Source organism: Schistocerca nitens, chromosome 2 (genome assembly GCF_023898315.1).
Source record: "Schistocerca nitens isolate TAMUIC-IGC-003100 chromosome 2, iqSchNite1.1, whole genome shotgun sequence".
NCBI lineage: Eukaryota > Metazoa > Arthropoda > Insecta > Orthoptera > Acrididae > Schistocerca > Schistocerca nitens.
This window is the reverse complement of record NC_064615.1, coordinates 463,477,372-463,495,764: the sequence shown is the minus strand read 5'-3', so window position 1 is coordinate 463,495,764 and position 18,393 is coordinate 463,477,372. Positions and strand designations below refer to the sequence as shown.

At 37.2% G+C, this 18,393-nt stretch overlaps 1 protein-coding gene across 1 annotated transcript in view; it reads left to right on the top strand.

Annotated features, from left to right (window-relative positions):
* Positions 1 to 18,393, top strand: part of LOC126236353 (phenoloxidase 2-like) — a 173,536-nt gene that overhangs the window by 88,584 nt on the left and 66,559 nt on the right. Inside the window, exons 5-6 of the mRNA XM_049945583.1 lie at positions 14,990 to 15,140; positions 15,224 to 15,325. Coding sequence (XP_049801540.1) covers positions 14,990 to 15,140; positions 15,224 to 15,325 — 253 coding nt within the window. The remainder of the gene's footprint in view (positions 1 to 14,989; positions 15,141 to 15,223; positions 15,326 to 18,393) is intronic.

The window sequence follows — 18,393 nt, the reverse complement described above, 5'->3', positions numbered from 1 at the left end:
TACACAAAGAAGACAGCTACTTTGGTGGCAGAGTAGTTGTGGAATGCATATGTGTGTTTTTGGCCTAGGCAGTAGTTTGAGATCCTCTGATGAATGCTCACCAGTAAATGTGAAGAGAGTGAAACCAGATAGTGTGCAAAGTAATGACACTTTGACTGTCAAAATTTTAACTGCAAATGATCAAAGTATTCATGATAAAGTTCCTGAATTTAGTGCCCTCACACGAGAATTATTCTCAGACTCGAGAGCTGGCTGAAACCTGAAATAGAAAACTCTGAAATATTTATCAAGTCTTGGTACATACATGGAAAACACAGATTACATGCCATAGCTGGGGGAGAGTTCATTGCAGTTGACAAAATATTGTGTCTATTGAGACCAAAATTGAGTCTAATAGTGAAGTTACATAGACATGTGTAATTAACTCAGGTTAATTATTGAATGTTTTTATCATCAACTCAATTCTGTCATGACTATTTTAGATTTATTTGGGGAAAGTCTATGCTTATTAGTGGGGAAATACTCAGATCATGCAGTATTAGTTAGAGGCTACATTAACCTGCTGAGTATAGGCTGGGGCATTTATGAATCCATAAAAGGTGGTATGAACAGGCATTGATTTTGTTAGTGGTTCCTTTGTTGTGACCTCAATTGGATGGCTGGAGTGCACTTTGTCACCAAGCCTTGTCTGACCATGTTTAAACTGATTAATTCAAAAGTAAATGGCATTGAATGAATGATAGTGCAGAGTCAGCACTTTCGCAGAGTGTACATAGAATGACTATCAGACTATTTCTTAACCGTTCCACTGTCGAATGGTACATACTGCTGGCTGTTAACAAAAAGCCAGAGCATAAAGAAGAGCTTCTCACATACGTGAATAGCTTGAAGAGTTTTTAAGTAATCACGGTCGTCGCTACCATTAGGCAAGACTAGACGGCCAATTAAGGCGGCAAAGTTTTACGGGCGGCAAACTTCATCAAATTATGTTTTGCAACAGTCTAACCCTCAAATGAAAATGTTTGTTTACAGCATGAAACTTGGCTTTCTCCAGTTTCAATAGTGGTCAACACACTGACCAATTCAGAGGGCTGTTTTACAATCAACTTTATGCTGCACATTTTTGAAATTCTTTATACAATCCTTGGAATAACCAAGCTTACCTACTATGAAGGTGCAACAAAAATGTTCCGTTCCTTTATGGAAATTTACCAGACCTATCAAACTGACCTTGTAGTAATAGGCATCCCTGGGATGGAGAACCAACCAAAAGAGTTGAAAACAAATAAGTCACCAGGTTTGGATGGAATCTCACATTGGTTTCATAGAGAGTACTCTACAGCACTGGCCCCTTACTTATCTTGCATTTGTGAGGAATCTCTCAGCCTGCATGAATTCCCACATGATTGCAAAAAAGTGTAGGTGTCTCCTGTATATAAGAAGAATAAAGGAACAGATCTGCAAAATTACAGACCATCATCTTTAATATCTGTTTGGTGCATAATTCTTGAATTATCAGTTTGAAATTGATAAATCATGTGAAATGGAACTGAGAGTATCATATCAATATGATCTCCTGTGCTCTCTACAATTGCCTCTGCAGGAAACTGAAGAAAGATATTCACTTAAATATGAACAAGTTTCATAAAAAAAGTTTGTTGAACATATTCTAACTTTGAATGTAACAAATTTCCTTGAGACAGAAGATCTTCTGCCCACAGATCAACATTGATTTAGAAACCATCACTCATGCAAAAGTCAGTTTGTCCTTTTTTCACATGACATCCTGTCGACCATGGAAGAAGGGCAACAGATAGATTCCATATTCTTTGACTTGCAGAAAGAATTTGACAGGGTGCCCCTCAGCAGACTGTTAATAAAGGTATGAACATATGGAATGGTTTCCCAGATATATTTGTAGCTCAAAGACTTCTTAAGTAATGTAACCAAGTACATTGTCGTTCATGGCAAGTGTTCACCAGAAACAAGGGTAATGTCAGGAGTGGTTCAGGGATGTGTAATAGACCGGCGCATATTCCCTGTATACAAAAATGATCTGACGGACAGGGCGAGCAGTAATCTGTAACTCTTTGCAGATGATGCTGTGATGTACAGTAAGATGTCATCGTTGAGTGACTACAGAAGGATACAAGATGACTTAGATGAAATTTTTAGTGGGTGGTGAATGGCAGCTTACGCTAAATGTAGAAAAATGGAAGTTAATGTAGATGAGTTTTGTACTGTGCATGAGTTCCTTGTAGCAGCATGTGACCAATTCTGATCAGGCAAAATGAAGTAGCCTTCCTTTCTTGCAGCTCAATGACTTGAGCGGAGCCACAGGCCGAGCGTAGATGTGTGGTTACTGTAGCAACTCTAATGTCACATGGCTGAGTTTGTCTGTCGAAGGGTCATGTGGTAAGGTAAAGGTCGATGGAAATTTTGTTCCTCGCTACTTCCATTTCCAAGCTGTAAAGCAATGGTTGTTGTGTGCTTGGAGTGCATTTAGTGATGTATATTTTAAACGTGAATCTTACATATGATATAGTGTGTACTTTATCAGTCTTTTCATGTTGAGAAGTCCAAGTTAAGAAGAAAGTTTTGAATTGTGGGTGCTGTACTCAATCTCTGCAACTATGCAGTACAAAATAACTGAAACAGTCACGTAAATGCTACAATATTAGTTCCAAAAGATCGTGGTTTATGGAATTCCCGTGTCTGTGCTCCTCACCAACTCTGCAGAAAGTCTTGTTTTGGCCACACTTGCTTTTTACCAATAAAACCAATGGTTGGAATAGAGAAAGATGGGCTGCTTTGTGAAATATAACATGAACATTACACAGGCACTCAGATTTGGCACAGCATTTAAAGTGCCATATTAATTAGAAAAGTTTAGAAAGAAATAAAATACAGTTTGAGATACTCTAAAGGGAAATGCTGTTCAGGGAAAATGTGCATTTTAACAGGCTTTTCCTACAATTAATGATTGTTACAGTATTCCATTTAAGCAAATAAGAATTAATATTTTGCTGTCATGATGAATCAATAGATTCAATAAAACATGGAAATTTTAAGGAACTGTATCGGGGAATCCTGTAGAAATTCAGAACCAATATTCCAAGATAAAAAATGTATTCAGTAGCGAATCAAAAATTAAACAAAAAGAATTAATTTATGGTATTGCATTTCGGACTACATCAGTGATTTTGCAAAAACTTAATTGCAAACTGCTTGATGTTTTTTTGTGTTCTGTAATAGTGAGCTTTGTTATGCAAAAGGATCTACAGTGAAGTGTTTATTGGGTTTCTATGATGTAAGTGTTGACAGACAGAACACCTGTATTGAACAGCATTATGGCCATTTTACTATGCACACAAATTGGTGTTCAGACAGACCAATTCAGGCCATTCAAATGAACTCCATTATATATATATATATATATATATATATATATATATATATATATATATATATATATAGAGAGAGAGAGAGAGAGAGAGAGAGAGAGAGAGAGAGATAAAGCTCATTTTGCAGTATTTGTTTCAGCTGCTGACTAAATTTAGTCTCACAACAGAGTTGCAAAAAGTACAAAAACGCTGTATTTTTTTCTTCTAGTACTGGAATTCTCACTTGTTTCCATCACTCAGCAAAGAGAACCTAACATGTTACTTTTTCATCTCGACCAGACATTCCAACTGTAACACTGTCCACTGGAACTCTAACCCAAAATTGTTGTGTGTAACTGTGGATGACTAGGGAAAGTTGAATGAAGTTTTCAAAACCATAGTTTATTGTAAAAGTTTGATGATAATTCCACCTAGCTTACCAGTGGATTCCTTAATGACATGAACAATTTAGAGTTTCCATTTGTGGCTGTAGCATTTTATGACATGTTTTGTTTATCAGATATACTGTTCAATGTTTTGAAGAAGAGATCATGAGATGTTAACTACTGCATACCTAAAGTAAGAACTACTCATGATACACTAAGAAACAAGAGGGACAAACAATATTTTTCAATTATTTTTCAAAAGGCGAGCAAAATGATAAGACACTTGCCTCTCATGAGAGTACAGTTCCCTCTGTTAGGATGGACATGTTCAAATGTATCGAGCCTTGAATTATGACATTTTGAATCACATTTTGCTGGAAATAGATGAAAGATTTCGATAATCTGAAAATTTCAGTTTGTTTACTTTGCTGATATCGCAAAATTTGAAAAATACCATTACTGTTTTCCTTCCAGGGCACTTGAAAATTTGCAAAGTTTCTTTGAACCCGTATATTTAAGGGCACAATGCTTAATGAACAAACTCTCTACTTTGATGCCAATGAGAAGTACATAAAGGTTTCTGTTACAAAATGTCAGAAATGCTTAATAAGAATAAAGATATTTTGCGGTTACTTATAAAGTCTCCTCCTTTATTCTTTCCATATCTTCTACTACAAAATCGGTGGGACTAACCTTTTCCTTGTCTGAAGCATATAAAAATGTACCTGAGGAATCTGGTCTCAGAAGAAAGACTTTCTTCTTTAGTGAATATTCAATTCAGAAAGAACTTCTAGTTCATTTAACGAACAGACAGCCATTCTATGATAACATCATGGACAAGTTTGCAGCTTTAAAGGACCAAAGAATTGATTTTATGGTCAATTAATAGGTAAGTTCAGTTATTAAGATAAGTCTGTATGAATATAGCTCTTCACTTAACTTCCCAGTCACTAGTCACTACTAACATTCACAAGTGCTTTTTGACCTGTAAGTTCATGGCATTTGTGTGTGTGTGTGTGTGTGTGTGTGTGTGTGTGTGTGTGTGTGTGTGTGTGTGTGTTTGTGATGAACTGATGAATGGCACCAATTTACACTGCTTAGGTGAAGCTTTCATAATTTATTTTGGTAATACAGGACTTTGGCTTTTTTTTTCACATGACACATTTACACAATTCTGGTGAAGTTTGAGTGATTTTTTTTGGAAATGCTGTAGTATTGGCAATATGTTTTGAACATTGCACCAAATTACAGAACTCCAGGTGAAGCTTATGTATTTTTTTCCTTAAAATACTGCAAGCTACACCCTTCATGTAACTTATTTGATAAATACAAAGATGGCTTGAAAAGTTCTTGGAACAGAATAGAAAAGAAAGACTTACATCACTGAAACTTTTTATATTTTTCAACGTAGTCTCCTTGTAGATTTATGTACTTGGTCCAACGATGTTCCAGTGCCTTGATTTTGAGTTTCCTCCAGGCCTGCAAAATAGTGTCAACTCTGGTTATCATTTCTTCGTTTGAAGTGACTCTTCATCCACCAAGAAAAATTTTCACTTTTGGGAAGAGATGGAAGTCTGACGGAGCCATATCTGGTGAATAAGGCAGGTGTGGCAACAGTTCATACCTTAATTATGTAATTTTGCCATGGCAATAGCAAATATGTGTGGGTGCGCATTGTCTTGATGGAAGATGACTTTCTTCCTTGCTAAACTTGGCCTTTTTTCGTGTATCGTTTGCTGCAATTTGTCCAGGAGGTTGGCATAGTATTCTCCAGTAATTGTTTGCACAGTGGAGAGATAATCTACAAACAGACTCCCCTTCACATTTCAGAACACTGATGCCATGACCTTTCCCACTGAAGGAATTGTCTTTGCTTTCTTTGGTGGCGGAGAATCAGCATGTTTTCACTGGTTTGACTGTTGTTTTGTCTTTGGGGTATAGTAGTGTACCCAAATTTCAACAAACTGGCACAAAAAATCTTGTTAGTTTCTCCTAAAATGGGCCAAACATTGTTCTGATATGTCAATTCTCATGTGTTTTTGATCCAGTGTCACGAGTCGCGGCACCCATCTTGCAGATAATTTTTTCATTTTTGATTCTTCAGTTAAAATGTGATATATCCTTTCAGATGACATCTGGCAAGCATTTGCAATTTCACACACTTTCAATTGGCAATCCTCCATGACCATTTTGTGCATTTTTGCAATGATTTTTGGAGTAGTGACACATCTTGGCTTACCACTGCATGGATCGTCATCGAAGCTCTCCTGACCAAATTTAAATTCATTTGTCCACTTGGCAACAGCTGAGTATGAAGGAGCAGAGCCCCGAGTGTATTCTGGAAATTGGCATGAATGTCCTTTGCTTCCATACCTTTCTTTATGAAGTTCTTAATCACTGCTCGAATCTCGATTTTTTCCATCTTCCCAAATCAGTATGCGGGAACAACAACAGAGCCACATCACGGCTACAGCTTACAGGCAACAGTCCAATGAATATCATGTGAACAACTCGTTTCACTAGCACTGACCTCTTGTGGTGTTTCCGAGAACTTTTCAAATCACCCTGTATTTTAGAAAATAATGCATATCACAGATCATTCAAATACTTTTGAACATGTCCAAGATGGTGACTCTATGGCTACATTGTAATTGGATGTTTTGTTGTAATTATTTGTAAATTACGGAGATGTGATTGGCTGTTTAATTTTAACAGATGCGACTGTTCCAGGTAATGAGATATGGCATCTTGTATTGTGAAACACAACACAGAGAATGGGGGTGTAGCATGTCATGTGATGATGCTGATAATGATGATGTCATAGATAAGGGGCATGGGCTTGTGACATCATGCTTGGGGGGGGGGGGGGGGGGCAGCATATGGTGGGCATGTGATGACCTTCAGCAGACATTTTAAAGGCCAAAGCTGACTAGAACCCCTACAGTCACTGTTCCAGGTGACTCATTTGAATTTTGCATAGCATTTTGGTATTAAATGGCGCAAAAATGTAAAAGTGCCTCTAACTAGAACAAGTGACCTCAAGAAGAAAATAGGAAAGTAATTGTAACATGTAAAGTTACTCAACTTTGAAGAGAATAATGACCATTTGAAAAATGAGATTGTACTGACTAGAACAAAAGTTGTTGTTCTAGCTCAGATCATAAAATTCACTCAGCTATGCCTAACATTGAGGAAGTTGTGCAAAGGCAGAGTATGGATGTATTCATAAGGTCCAATCAAAGCAATGACAACAAACAGATGATAGGAATACAAAATTGTCTGATCCGAAACAAAGAAAAATAGTTTTAAGACTCCAAAAATGTTCTTATAGCAATGACATAGGACAGAGAAGACTTTTTTTGAGTGAGTAACTGAGCAGTGTTTCCAAGTATGAGGCACCAAGGAAGAGTAGATGTATAACAATTTTCAGTGGAACCCATTGCCTCATGAGGACTTAGGGTTTAGTCAACAACGTTTTTTATCTTTTTTACTACATTATCCATTTTAGTTGTATAGATTTACTTCTTCATTGAAGGTTTGAAACATGTCTTACCTGTCATTTAAGGTTTGCACTTGGTAGGTCTTCATTGAATGTTAGTCGTATTGCTGGAATTTTAATTTTATGGAAAATTTCAAATAATGTATTTGACACACTATTGAGTAAATTTGGCTTATTTCCACAGTTATTAGCAATTACAGCAACACAGTGATCAGTTTCAGATTTCACATAGAAGGTTAATCACAGGCAGTAACTGAGCACAATGCACTTCGTGTTTACTGACCGAATTAAACAGATGTCCATTTTGTTGAGTCAAAAATACAACCAGACTAGAAGTTACTCACAGACTGAATTTTACCAAAGAGGTTCACAAAGATAAATGACTACATGTTGATTAATAAATAAGTGCCATTGAGATGCTAGCACAGGGAATGCTGTAATTGGGTTTTGATGCATTTTATGATGTGATGTGAACTGAATTTTCACACAAATGTTTCTTGTGTGCTTTCAAGACACAGACTGAAGGTTTTAGTGTGTAGGTGGTGTATAAAGACTGGCATAATGATATTTTGTGATTTCTGTAAATATGTATTAATTTATAAATTTACTATGACAGATACTCTATAGATTTCAACAAGAAGTTGTTTCAACTAAAATATGGTTAGTTGAGAATGTAAGAAAGGTCACAGAACTATTTTGTGGTGCTCCACTTTGAATTACTGACTTACAAGTAAAGTTTCCATGTTTGAAATTATATTAATTTATACTAATTCTTAATTACTGATTTTATTGAATGATGAGTGGTGTCATTTGGTCCAAAAAAATTGGTGCGGTAGTCAAATGAAATCCTGGAATATAACAGGCATACTGACTCAGTTTGCAAAAGTAAATTTGAGTATGAGCAATCTTTAGTTACAGATAGCTTCTAAAGTAATTAGTTTTCACAAAACTGAAACCGGTTACAAGAAAGAATGAAATGGGATCTTTATAATGAGCGGTGCCCATACTCTAAAATCTACTAATTAGCTCATACCACTTTGACCATTACATGCTGTAGTAATAATTTACTCTTCATTAATATGATTTCCAGCAAAACTAGATACGTCATTGCAATCAGCAGAGTGAAAACTACTACCTGAATAATAAATTCATGAAAAGTATTGCATGTACAGTATTTTGGCAATTTCAAGTATGTGTAACATACACCCAGTATGACTACTCTAACACATTTGAAATATAAAGGGGAAAATTTTGTTATTTGACAGGAGTAGATTAGTAGCAGTTGGAATTGTTACAGCTTGCTTTGTTTCAGCTTGTACTATTTCATTGTTGTGGTCCATCCAGTATCTTTTTATTTGTTGCTAACATGATGTCCCCAATTTCTTTGAAATGTCTACTGTCTTTCTGTGTGCCATTTCAGCTGAGAATTTTTGAGTATTAAGAAGGGTGTTAATTTTACCTCTTCTTTGCATCTGCTCTGAGATACTGTTAGTTTCTTGGAGCAATTCTCCTCTTATGTTCTTTCTCAGCTTTTTTGTCAGTAGTAGTTGTTGTTGTAACATACTATTTTCTAACAGTCATAAGGTGTAAAGGAAATATGAGCTATTTTTCTACTTCATTGAACTGATGATTGGTTCAGCCTTGTGAAAAATAATTTTATTGGATGATGTTAAGAAAAATTCCACTGACAGCTGGTAAAATTCTTGTTTCATCGATGCACAACCAGTTTCAGGGCCTAAAGCCATATCATCAGGTGCAAACTACATGGTAAAGAGGAATTTACAGTGCCTCAGCTTTGATAATATTAAAATTAGTAAAGATGATATTAAAAAAAAAAAAATACTCATAATGCCAAAGGGCCGAAAATGGGTGTATCCATCACTCCTAGTCAAAATATATTATTCAGTGAATATTGTCTGCTTTATATTGGTGAAGAAATGCTGACAAAGATGTGATCGATTAGTTTTGTAAAAATTGCTGGTGGATGCATCCTGTGGTTTAGTCCGATGTTTCAAAATTTGTCTGTGTCTAAAAGAAAAAAATGTTTTTCTGAGAGGATGCAAACTTTTTTTTTTTTTTTTTTTAAAAAAAGAAGCTGAATTGGCAATAAAGAATCACTACTCGCATGATTAGTTGGGCCACTATTCAAATTTCTGTTTGGAATGGTATAAGGTGGCACTTTCTTACCAGAGTGACAGCAGGGTAAGCCAGTGTTGGGAAGGGTAAAAGTGACCCACACAAGCAACTAAGATGGATTAAGATGCTGGCGGAATGGAGACTATCTTGTGGAAGGTGTGACATCATGTACACATGACTAGAACCACTGGGTCATTCTCTTTACAAGCTAGAATAGTACTGAATTTTATTACATATTAATACTTAATGGCACAAATGGTCAAAGTTAGCCAGAATGCTATGGTGCTTTAATTCTAACTGATTATTCAATGTGAACTGTGCATTTTCTTTTTTGTATCTAAAAATGTCTGCTTCCTGTAATATACTAAAAATTTGGATTTTTTTATTTTTATGAAGTATTTTCCAGATTTTCTGAAGTTCTTATGATGATGTGCCCCACTTCACATTACTTTTATTGGAACAGAGTTCTTGATTTGAGAGAATTAGAGTTTCATCAGTTTTATAGTGCTGGATCTTAATATCTATTAACAAGCATTCCTTATTATACATTTGCTGAATTAAAAATTTAACTTTCTTCTTTTTTGGTAGTTTTTTCACGTTGTTTACTCACTTATATTTTTGCATGATGATTTCGCCCCATTATTCAAGTCTCAGCAGTATATTGATTTTCTGATCGTTTATAGAGGTCTCAACACCTCTAAGGTGTTGAGCAAAAGTTGCTTATCATTGTGACATCTTCCTTCTGATGATTAATAAATATGTATTTTGTTGTATTAAATTGTTTCTTTTGTGAGCTAGCTGAGAAAGTTTCTAAGAAAATGTAGACAATATTTAGACAGGGACATAGGTTGTGATTATTAATCCTACAGATGGCCTAGTCCTACCATGGATTATGTATGGCTTGTGTAGTACCATCTACTATAACCCTAATTTGTACCAGTGCAACAAGACCAAAATCAGCCATCATCATCGATATACCCAGCCACACAGTACTCTGCTTTACAGACCTCTAAGGTGAGGCTAGTTGTAAGGCTAGAACAGCTCAGCAAAATTCATGTTGGTGCAAAAAGTTAGGGTGGCTATGTTCTCCATTTCATCATTTATGCTAAGATCCAGGCTCTTTCCAGTCTTTTTTCGACTCCACCAACTATTACTACCTCATGAAAACCATACACATCATTTGATTGAGTTCTTGACTTGGTTTAAATATGCTGGTGACCTGATAATTTGGGCCTTGCATTCCCAGCAACTGAGGGCTGGCTGAGGTATGGTCACCTACATGTTGTCAAGGGTATGAGGCTTTTGTGGTAAGTTGTTAATTTTGTTTTACAAGACTGAAGAAAGAAATTTTCATTGCATGGCATAACCTGTGTGACATGGTTGTCCTCTCACAGATTTTACAAGCTTATTTTATAATAGGCCACTTGCAATGTATCTTTGAATGTTATCATGTATGTCAGAAACAGTGAGAGAGTGTGGATTTTCCTAAACTGTAATCCAAATCTGAGCAAATTAATGTTTGCCGTGTCAAATACATATCTCGCAAGCAGTATGTCTGCAGTTTCAAGAAGAAATTAAGTTGATTAATTTTAAGTAACTTCAGAAGTTGGTCTCTATAGATACACATACGCTTACAATTATTAGTTGCTGAAACAATCCCATATTCATCATAAAAAATATGATTGTGCCTCATCAACTGCAAATTAATGTACTGTTTAGCATTCAGTTCAAAATCTGTCTCTGATTCTGGTGGTACAACACACATAGAATGAAGATGATTTTGTGTCTACAGTCATATTTCAGCAAGATTTTGTGTCTTCAGTCAGATTTCAGTAATAATATTTCAGAAGCTGTGGTTCATTCAGATCACTCATGTTTACAATTCAAGATATTCATTTCATTCTTGTAGTTCTGACTTTGAAATATGGAATTTGTTATGCTGAATCAATAATTTTGTCCAAGTTATCACAATAATGTCGTCTATATTGCGGTATTTCCAAAGAAGAACATGACAGACACTTGAGGTTTGTGTGTACTATTCGCTTCAGATCCCCAAGCAGACACATGTCATGCATTCTGTATCCAACAGGCATTCATTTACATCTTTCAAAGAGCATTTTAAAGTAATATTACAACTTCATGGAGTAGTACAATCAACTAGTTTGAGACTATTATTGTATACTCCATCCACATAAATGAGAGGAGAAAATAATACTGTTGCAAGGAGACCAAAAATTTTATGTACTGCATATTTCCAGTCAATGACTATGCTGAGTAAGCAAGTAATACTTATTATTATATTATTATTTAAGGACTACTTGTTTCACTTCTTGTGTGGAATAGGTCTCCTTCATTTTATATATTGTTTGTAGGTAACCTATGGTTAGAATGAGATAGTGCCTTCCTCATAAAGACCACAATTCAATGGCAACTTCAGTTATTTATTGTGAATTGTCTTGCTGAGTTAGATGCCCCCCTCCCTTCCCCCCCCCCCCCTCCTCTCAAAAAACAAAAAAAAAAAAAAAAAAAAAAAAGATCGCCAAAGTTAAGCAACATCAGATCTCATTAGTACCTATATGGGTGTCCACTTCTGGCTCAGAGGCACGCACATCACTGAACTGGCACTAATTGAAAGAATCGCACCAGACTATTGATCAGTACAACATCGTCATCATCATAATTATTATTATTATACTATTATTATTACTGAAGAATATGTTATTTCTGTCTGTTCTATTTAGATGGTAGATTTATGGATAGGTATATAAAAAAAGAAATTGCTGTTTAGGCTATTGAACACTTGTTAATATTCACAGTCATTATATTCATTTACAGCTGAATGGACATTTGTCCTATCAATTATAACTTGAATTACATCCAAGATTTTTCATTGCAACTACTGAATAAGTGTTAATGAGAAGCACGACTTATCCAAAGATGACAATAAACTTTCCATTTACACTAATCTCCTTCATTTCTGTTTCCACATGGTTTCTCTCTCCTCTCACCAGTAAGTATAGACAACCACTGATAAATAATCTGTGTGACTGATTCTGTGGAGATATGCATTTGTTTGCCATGCCTGTATAAGTTTTCTTAACCTGGAGAAGTAGTGGTGGCTTTAACCCAGTGAGGATGTGGTAGGGTCAGTTCGACCCTGCTAATTTTGTTTTTTTGGTAGCTCTTTGTTGCACAGTTGCACATAGTTGAAGTTCTCAGTAGCTGCAGTTATTGAACTCGCCTCCTTAATGAGTGCACGTTCTCAGTCGGCTGCTGTCCGTGAAAGGAGACAAACGAATGCAAACTGTAAGAGGCTATTTTTCACTCTTCGACAGCTGCAATGTAGTATTTCTGTGCCATTTTTCAATTTATCTTTTTTCATGAATGTTTCGTGTTTTTTGGTGTTTCTTTCAACACAAAAAAATGAATGAAGAAAGGGAGCCTGAGCGTATATGTTGTTGGCAGGTGAAATTACCAGACAGTGAAAACATTATGACAGATGGCAGTGAAAATGGAGATTGTGTAAGTGAGCACAGTGGCAGTAGTGGTACTGAGCAAGATTCATGTGAAGGCAGTGACAAAGAAGATAATATAACATTAAAGAGCTACAAAATACTGCCTACAATGCAGTTCATTTTATTTTGGTAAAGATGGAGCCAAGTGGTGCAAAATTCCACCTGAACAAGTTCAGACCAGTTATCAAAATATCATCAGGCAGGTACCTGGTGTAAGTTTAGTGCGAGATTAGCAAGACAGAGCTTGAATGCTGGAGTCTGTTTTGCAATGAAAATATGCTTAGTATTATCTTGAAATACACAAACTTGCAAATTACAGAAAGGAAAGCAGCTTGTGAAGTTGTTGCAAACCATTATTTTTTGAAGTAAATGACCATGAGTGAGCTGAAGGCTTATATAGGCTGATAATGACATCAAAGCATTTTCATTTTATTCACAGCTGTATTCATTTTGACAATAAATTCACACATGAAGAAAGAAAACAGCTGGACAAGTTAGCACCAATACATTAGATATTCGAAATATTTGTTGAAAACTGAAAGAAAGCCGATGTGCTAGGAGAATATACAACCATAGATGAAATGCTGCTTACATTCAGAGACAGATGCAAATTTACAGAATAGATTCCATCAAAACTGGCTAAATATGACATGAAAATATTTGCCTTGATTGATGCAAAACATTTCTATATCTTCAAACCTTGAAATATGTGCTGGGAATCACCAAGATGGACTGTTTTCACTAAGTAATAAATCATATGATGTGATGAATCGGCTGGTGCAACCCATTTCAAAAACAAGCCGTAATGTGACTTTTGATAATTGGTTTATGAGCTATGAACTAGTGTCACCTCTGCTGATAGAACACAAGCTAACTTCTGTGGCAACAATACGTAAGAAGAAGAGGCAAATCCATTCTGAATTTTGGTAGAGTAATCTATTCATCTAAGTTTGGTTTCCACTTGTTTCTCATATTCCAAAGAAAAACAAAGTTGTTTTGTTCAAGTCTAATCTTCACCACAAAACTGAAACTGATGAATCGATAGGAGATAAAAAGAAAACAGAGATAAATATGTTTTATAATTCTACAAAATGTGGAGTTGACATTGCAGATGAGCTGTCAGCAACTGATGATGCAAGCTGCAACTCCAAAAAATGGCCTCAGACTGTATTCTACTCAATATTGAATATGGTCAGGAGAAATGCTGCAATTGTTCAATGATCGAACAACAACAAAAGCCAAAAGCATTGTAATTTCATAAAAACACTAGACTTTATGTAAAAGTCTACAAAATAATAATTTTAACAGCTCTTAACATTACATATTTTATGTAAAAATAAAGTAATGAAGCATTTGTATGCTTAATGGTGTTTATTTCTATATAATTCTTTAATTAATAAATAATTCATAAATTTAATTCCCATTTTTTGTTAAAAAGTGCCAGTAAATACTTAAAAATTACAAATGAAAGACCCTCCACATCCTTCCAGCAGTATTAAATTGTTTAATGTTTCATAACGACAAGTAACTGAAGATGAGCAGTTGCCAGTGATCATTTTTGTTTGATTTTGCATATGGATTTTCATTGTGTAAAAATGCTATAACACTGTATGTAATACTTGAATACACACTGCAGTACCAGGCCACTGGCATGTTACACTTCAAATATTCTGCCAAAGGCATCTGCGTGGACCAGCCTCCAGAGGCACTTACGGAGGGCCACAGGACCTGTGCACACAGTGTGGCATCCACCATGCTGTCCACCAGAGCCCTCCTCTTTATAAGCACAGTGCAGCAATCAATCAATCATTCTCATATTTTGTTCTTACTTATTGTCGGCATCTGCTCGTATCAGAGCCTGGGTTGTTTCTGTGTTTGTGCCTGTCTTTTCAACTCATGTTCCCTTGTATATGGAAGAAAAATAAACCTTGGTTTATTGTGGCTATACTGCTGTTTGTGCCTTACATTACGGAAAAAAGGAGACAGTTAGAAGTGTGCATTGACCTGATAAATGATATGCATTTGGCTGGAAATTAAGTTACTTTACAGTTTCTGTGAACTCCTCTTCAGGTACAACTTTGAACGGTTGAGCAACAATCTTGGATGTGTAAAGAAGTTGAACAACTGGGATGAACCATTAAAGGAAGCATATTTTCCTAAGCTTGACAACGTGTTGGCAAGTAGAGTGTGGCCTGCACGGGAAAAATTTACTAAGTTACATGTGAGGAGCCTTTTTGAATGTTACGGTATTACTACTCTAACAAAACCTGGATTGTAATCTGCAACAGAGTGATGTGTTTCCAGGATATCAACCGTGAAACTGATCGGCTTTCATTTGACATTGATGATATGAAACGCTGGAGAAGTAGAATATTTGATGCCATTCACCGTGGAGCAGCGATAAACGTGAGTTAAAGTTTATGCTAGTAAGATTGCTCCACCATCTTCTCATATACTTCTGTTCTGTATGCTGTGATGTAACATTTATTAAATCTCAAAAATATGTTAAATATCACTGATCAAAATGTAAAGAAAACTTTTTACAGATTAAGCTAGATGTAACTAAAACCCAATTCCTAAAAATGATCTCTATTGTATCTATATGATGTATTTCGGTGTTTCAGTACCTTATTTTCAGTAAAACTCATTTCTGTAATGTTAATCTTATTTGTGTGTTTGCCTTTATGAAATGAATGTGGCATTCTGACTTTTAGACTGTAATGTCAACTACAGGACAACAGTCAAATTTTAATGACAGGACCACTTGGTAAGAGCATGTTTGGAACCTTAGAAGCCTTAAACAATGAATTGATAAAATGTGCAATAAAAAATGTCTGCTTGTGTCTGTGTATGTGCGGATGGATACGTATGTGCGTGCGAGTGTATACCTGTCCTTTTTTCCCCCTAAGGTAAGTCTTTCCACTCCCGGGATTGGAATGACATCTTACCCTCTCCCTTAAAACCCACATCCTTTCGTCTTTCCCTCTCCTTCCCTCTTTCCTGCTGAGGCAACAGTTTGTTGCGAAAGCTTGAATTTCATGTGTATGTTTGTGTGTCTATCGATCTGCCAGCACTTTCGTTCGGTAAGTCTCATCATCTGTGTTATATATATATATATATATATATATATATATATATATATATATATATAGAGGGAAACATTCCACGTAGGAAAAATATATCTAAAAACAAAGATGATGTGACTTACCAAATGAAAGTGCTGGCAGGTCGACAGACACACAAACAAACACAAACGTACACACAAAATTCAAGCTTTCGCAACAAACTGTTGCCTCATCAGGAAAGAGGGAAGGAGAGGGAAAGACGAAAGGATGTGGGTTTTAAGGGAGAGGGTAAGGAGTCATTCCAATCCCGGGAGCGGAAAGACTTACCTTAGGGGGAAAAAAGGATGGGTATACACTTGCACACACACACACACACACACATATCCATCCACACATATACAGACACAAGCAGACATATATATATTTATATTATTATATTACGTATATTATATTATTATATTTATATTATATTTATATATATAGAGGGAAACATTCCACGTAGGAAAACTATATCTAAAAACAAAGATGATGTGACTTACCAAATGAAAGTTCTGGCAGGTCGACAGACACTCAAACAAACACAAACAGGCAGAAGTGCAGAGGCAAAGATGTTGAATGACAGGTGAGGTATGAGTGGCGGCAACTTGAAATTAGCGGAGATTGAGGCCTGGTGGATAATGGGAAGAGAGGATGTATTGAAGAGCAAGTTCCCATCTCCGGAGTTCGGATAGGTTGGTGTTAGTGGGAAGTATCCAGATAACCTGGACGGTGTAACACTGTGCCAAGATGTGCTGGCCGTGCACCAAGGCATGTTTAGCCACAGGGTGATCCTCATTACCAACAAACACTGTCTGCCTGTGTCCATTCATGCGAATGGACAGTTTGTTGCTGGTCATTCCCACATAGAATGCGTCACAGTGTAGGTAGGTCAGTTGGTAGATCACGTGGGTGCTTTCACACGTGGCTCTGCCTTTGATCGTGTACACCTTCCGGGTTACAGGACTGGAGTAGGTGGTGGTGGGAGGGTGCATGGGACAGGTTTTACACCGGCGGCGGTTACAAGGGTAGGAGCCAGAGGGTAGGGAAGGTGGTTTGGGGATTTCATAGGGATGAACTAAGAGTTTACGAAGGTTCGGTGGATGGCGGAAAGACACTCTTGGTGGAGTGGGGAGGATTTCATGAAGGATGGATCTCATTTCAGGGCAGGATTTGAGGAAGTCGTATCCCTGCTGGAGAGCCACATTCAGAATCTGATCCAGTCCCGGAAAGTATCCTTTCACAAGTGGGGCACTTTTGTGGTTCTTCTGTGGGAGGTTCTGGGTTTGAGAGGACGAGGAAGTGGCTCTGGTTATTTGCTTCTGTACCAGGTCGGGAGGGTAGTTGCGGGATGCGAAAGCTGTTGTCAGGTTGTTGGTGTAATGCTGGTTACCAAGGCCCCACAGAACGTATCTCTGCCTATGTAGATCAACACCTTCAACCCATTACATGCAGTCTCCCATCCTTCATCAAAGACACCAACCACTTTCTCGAACGCCTGGAATCCTTACCCAATCCGTTACCCCCAGAAACCATCATTGTAACCATTGATGCCACTTCCTTATACACAAATATCCCACATGTCCAGGGCCTCACTGCGATGGAGCACTTCCTTTCACGCCGATCACCTGCCACCCTACCTAAAACCTCTTTCCTCATTACCTTAGCCAGCTTCATCCTGACCCACAACTTCTTCACTTTTGAAGACCAGACATACCAACAATTAAAGGGAACAGCCATGGGTACCAGGATGGCCCCTTCGTACACCAACCTATTCATGGGTCGCTTAGAGGAAGCCTTCTTGGTTACCCAGGCCTGCCAACCCAAAGTTTGGTACAGATTTATTGATGACATCTTCATGATCTGGACTCACAGTGAAGAAGAACTCCAGAATTTCCTCTCCAACCTCAACTCCTTTGGTTCCATCAGATTCACCTGGTCCTACTCCAAATCCCATGCCACTTTCCTTGATGTTGACCTCCACCTGTCCAATGGCCAGCTTCACACGTCCGTCCACATCAAACCCACCAACAAGCAACAGTACCTCCATTACAACAGCTGCCACCCATTCCACATCAAACGGTCCCTTCCCTACAGCCTAGGTCTTCGTGGCAAACGAATCTGCTCCAGTCCAGAATCCCTGAAGCATTACACCAACAACCTGACAACAGCTTTCGCATCCCGCAACTACCCTCCCGACCTGGTACAGAAGCCACTTCCTCGTCCTCTCAAACCCAGAACCTCCCACAGAAGAACCACAAAAGTGCCCCACTTGTGACAGGATACTTTCCGGGACTGGATCAGATTCTGAATGTGGCTCTCCAGCAGGGATACGACTTCCTCAAATCCTGCCCTGAAATGAGATCCATCCTT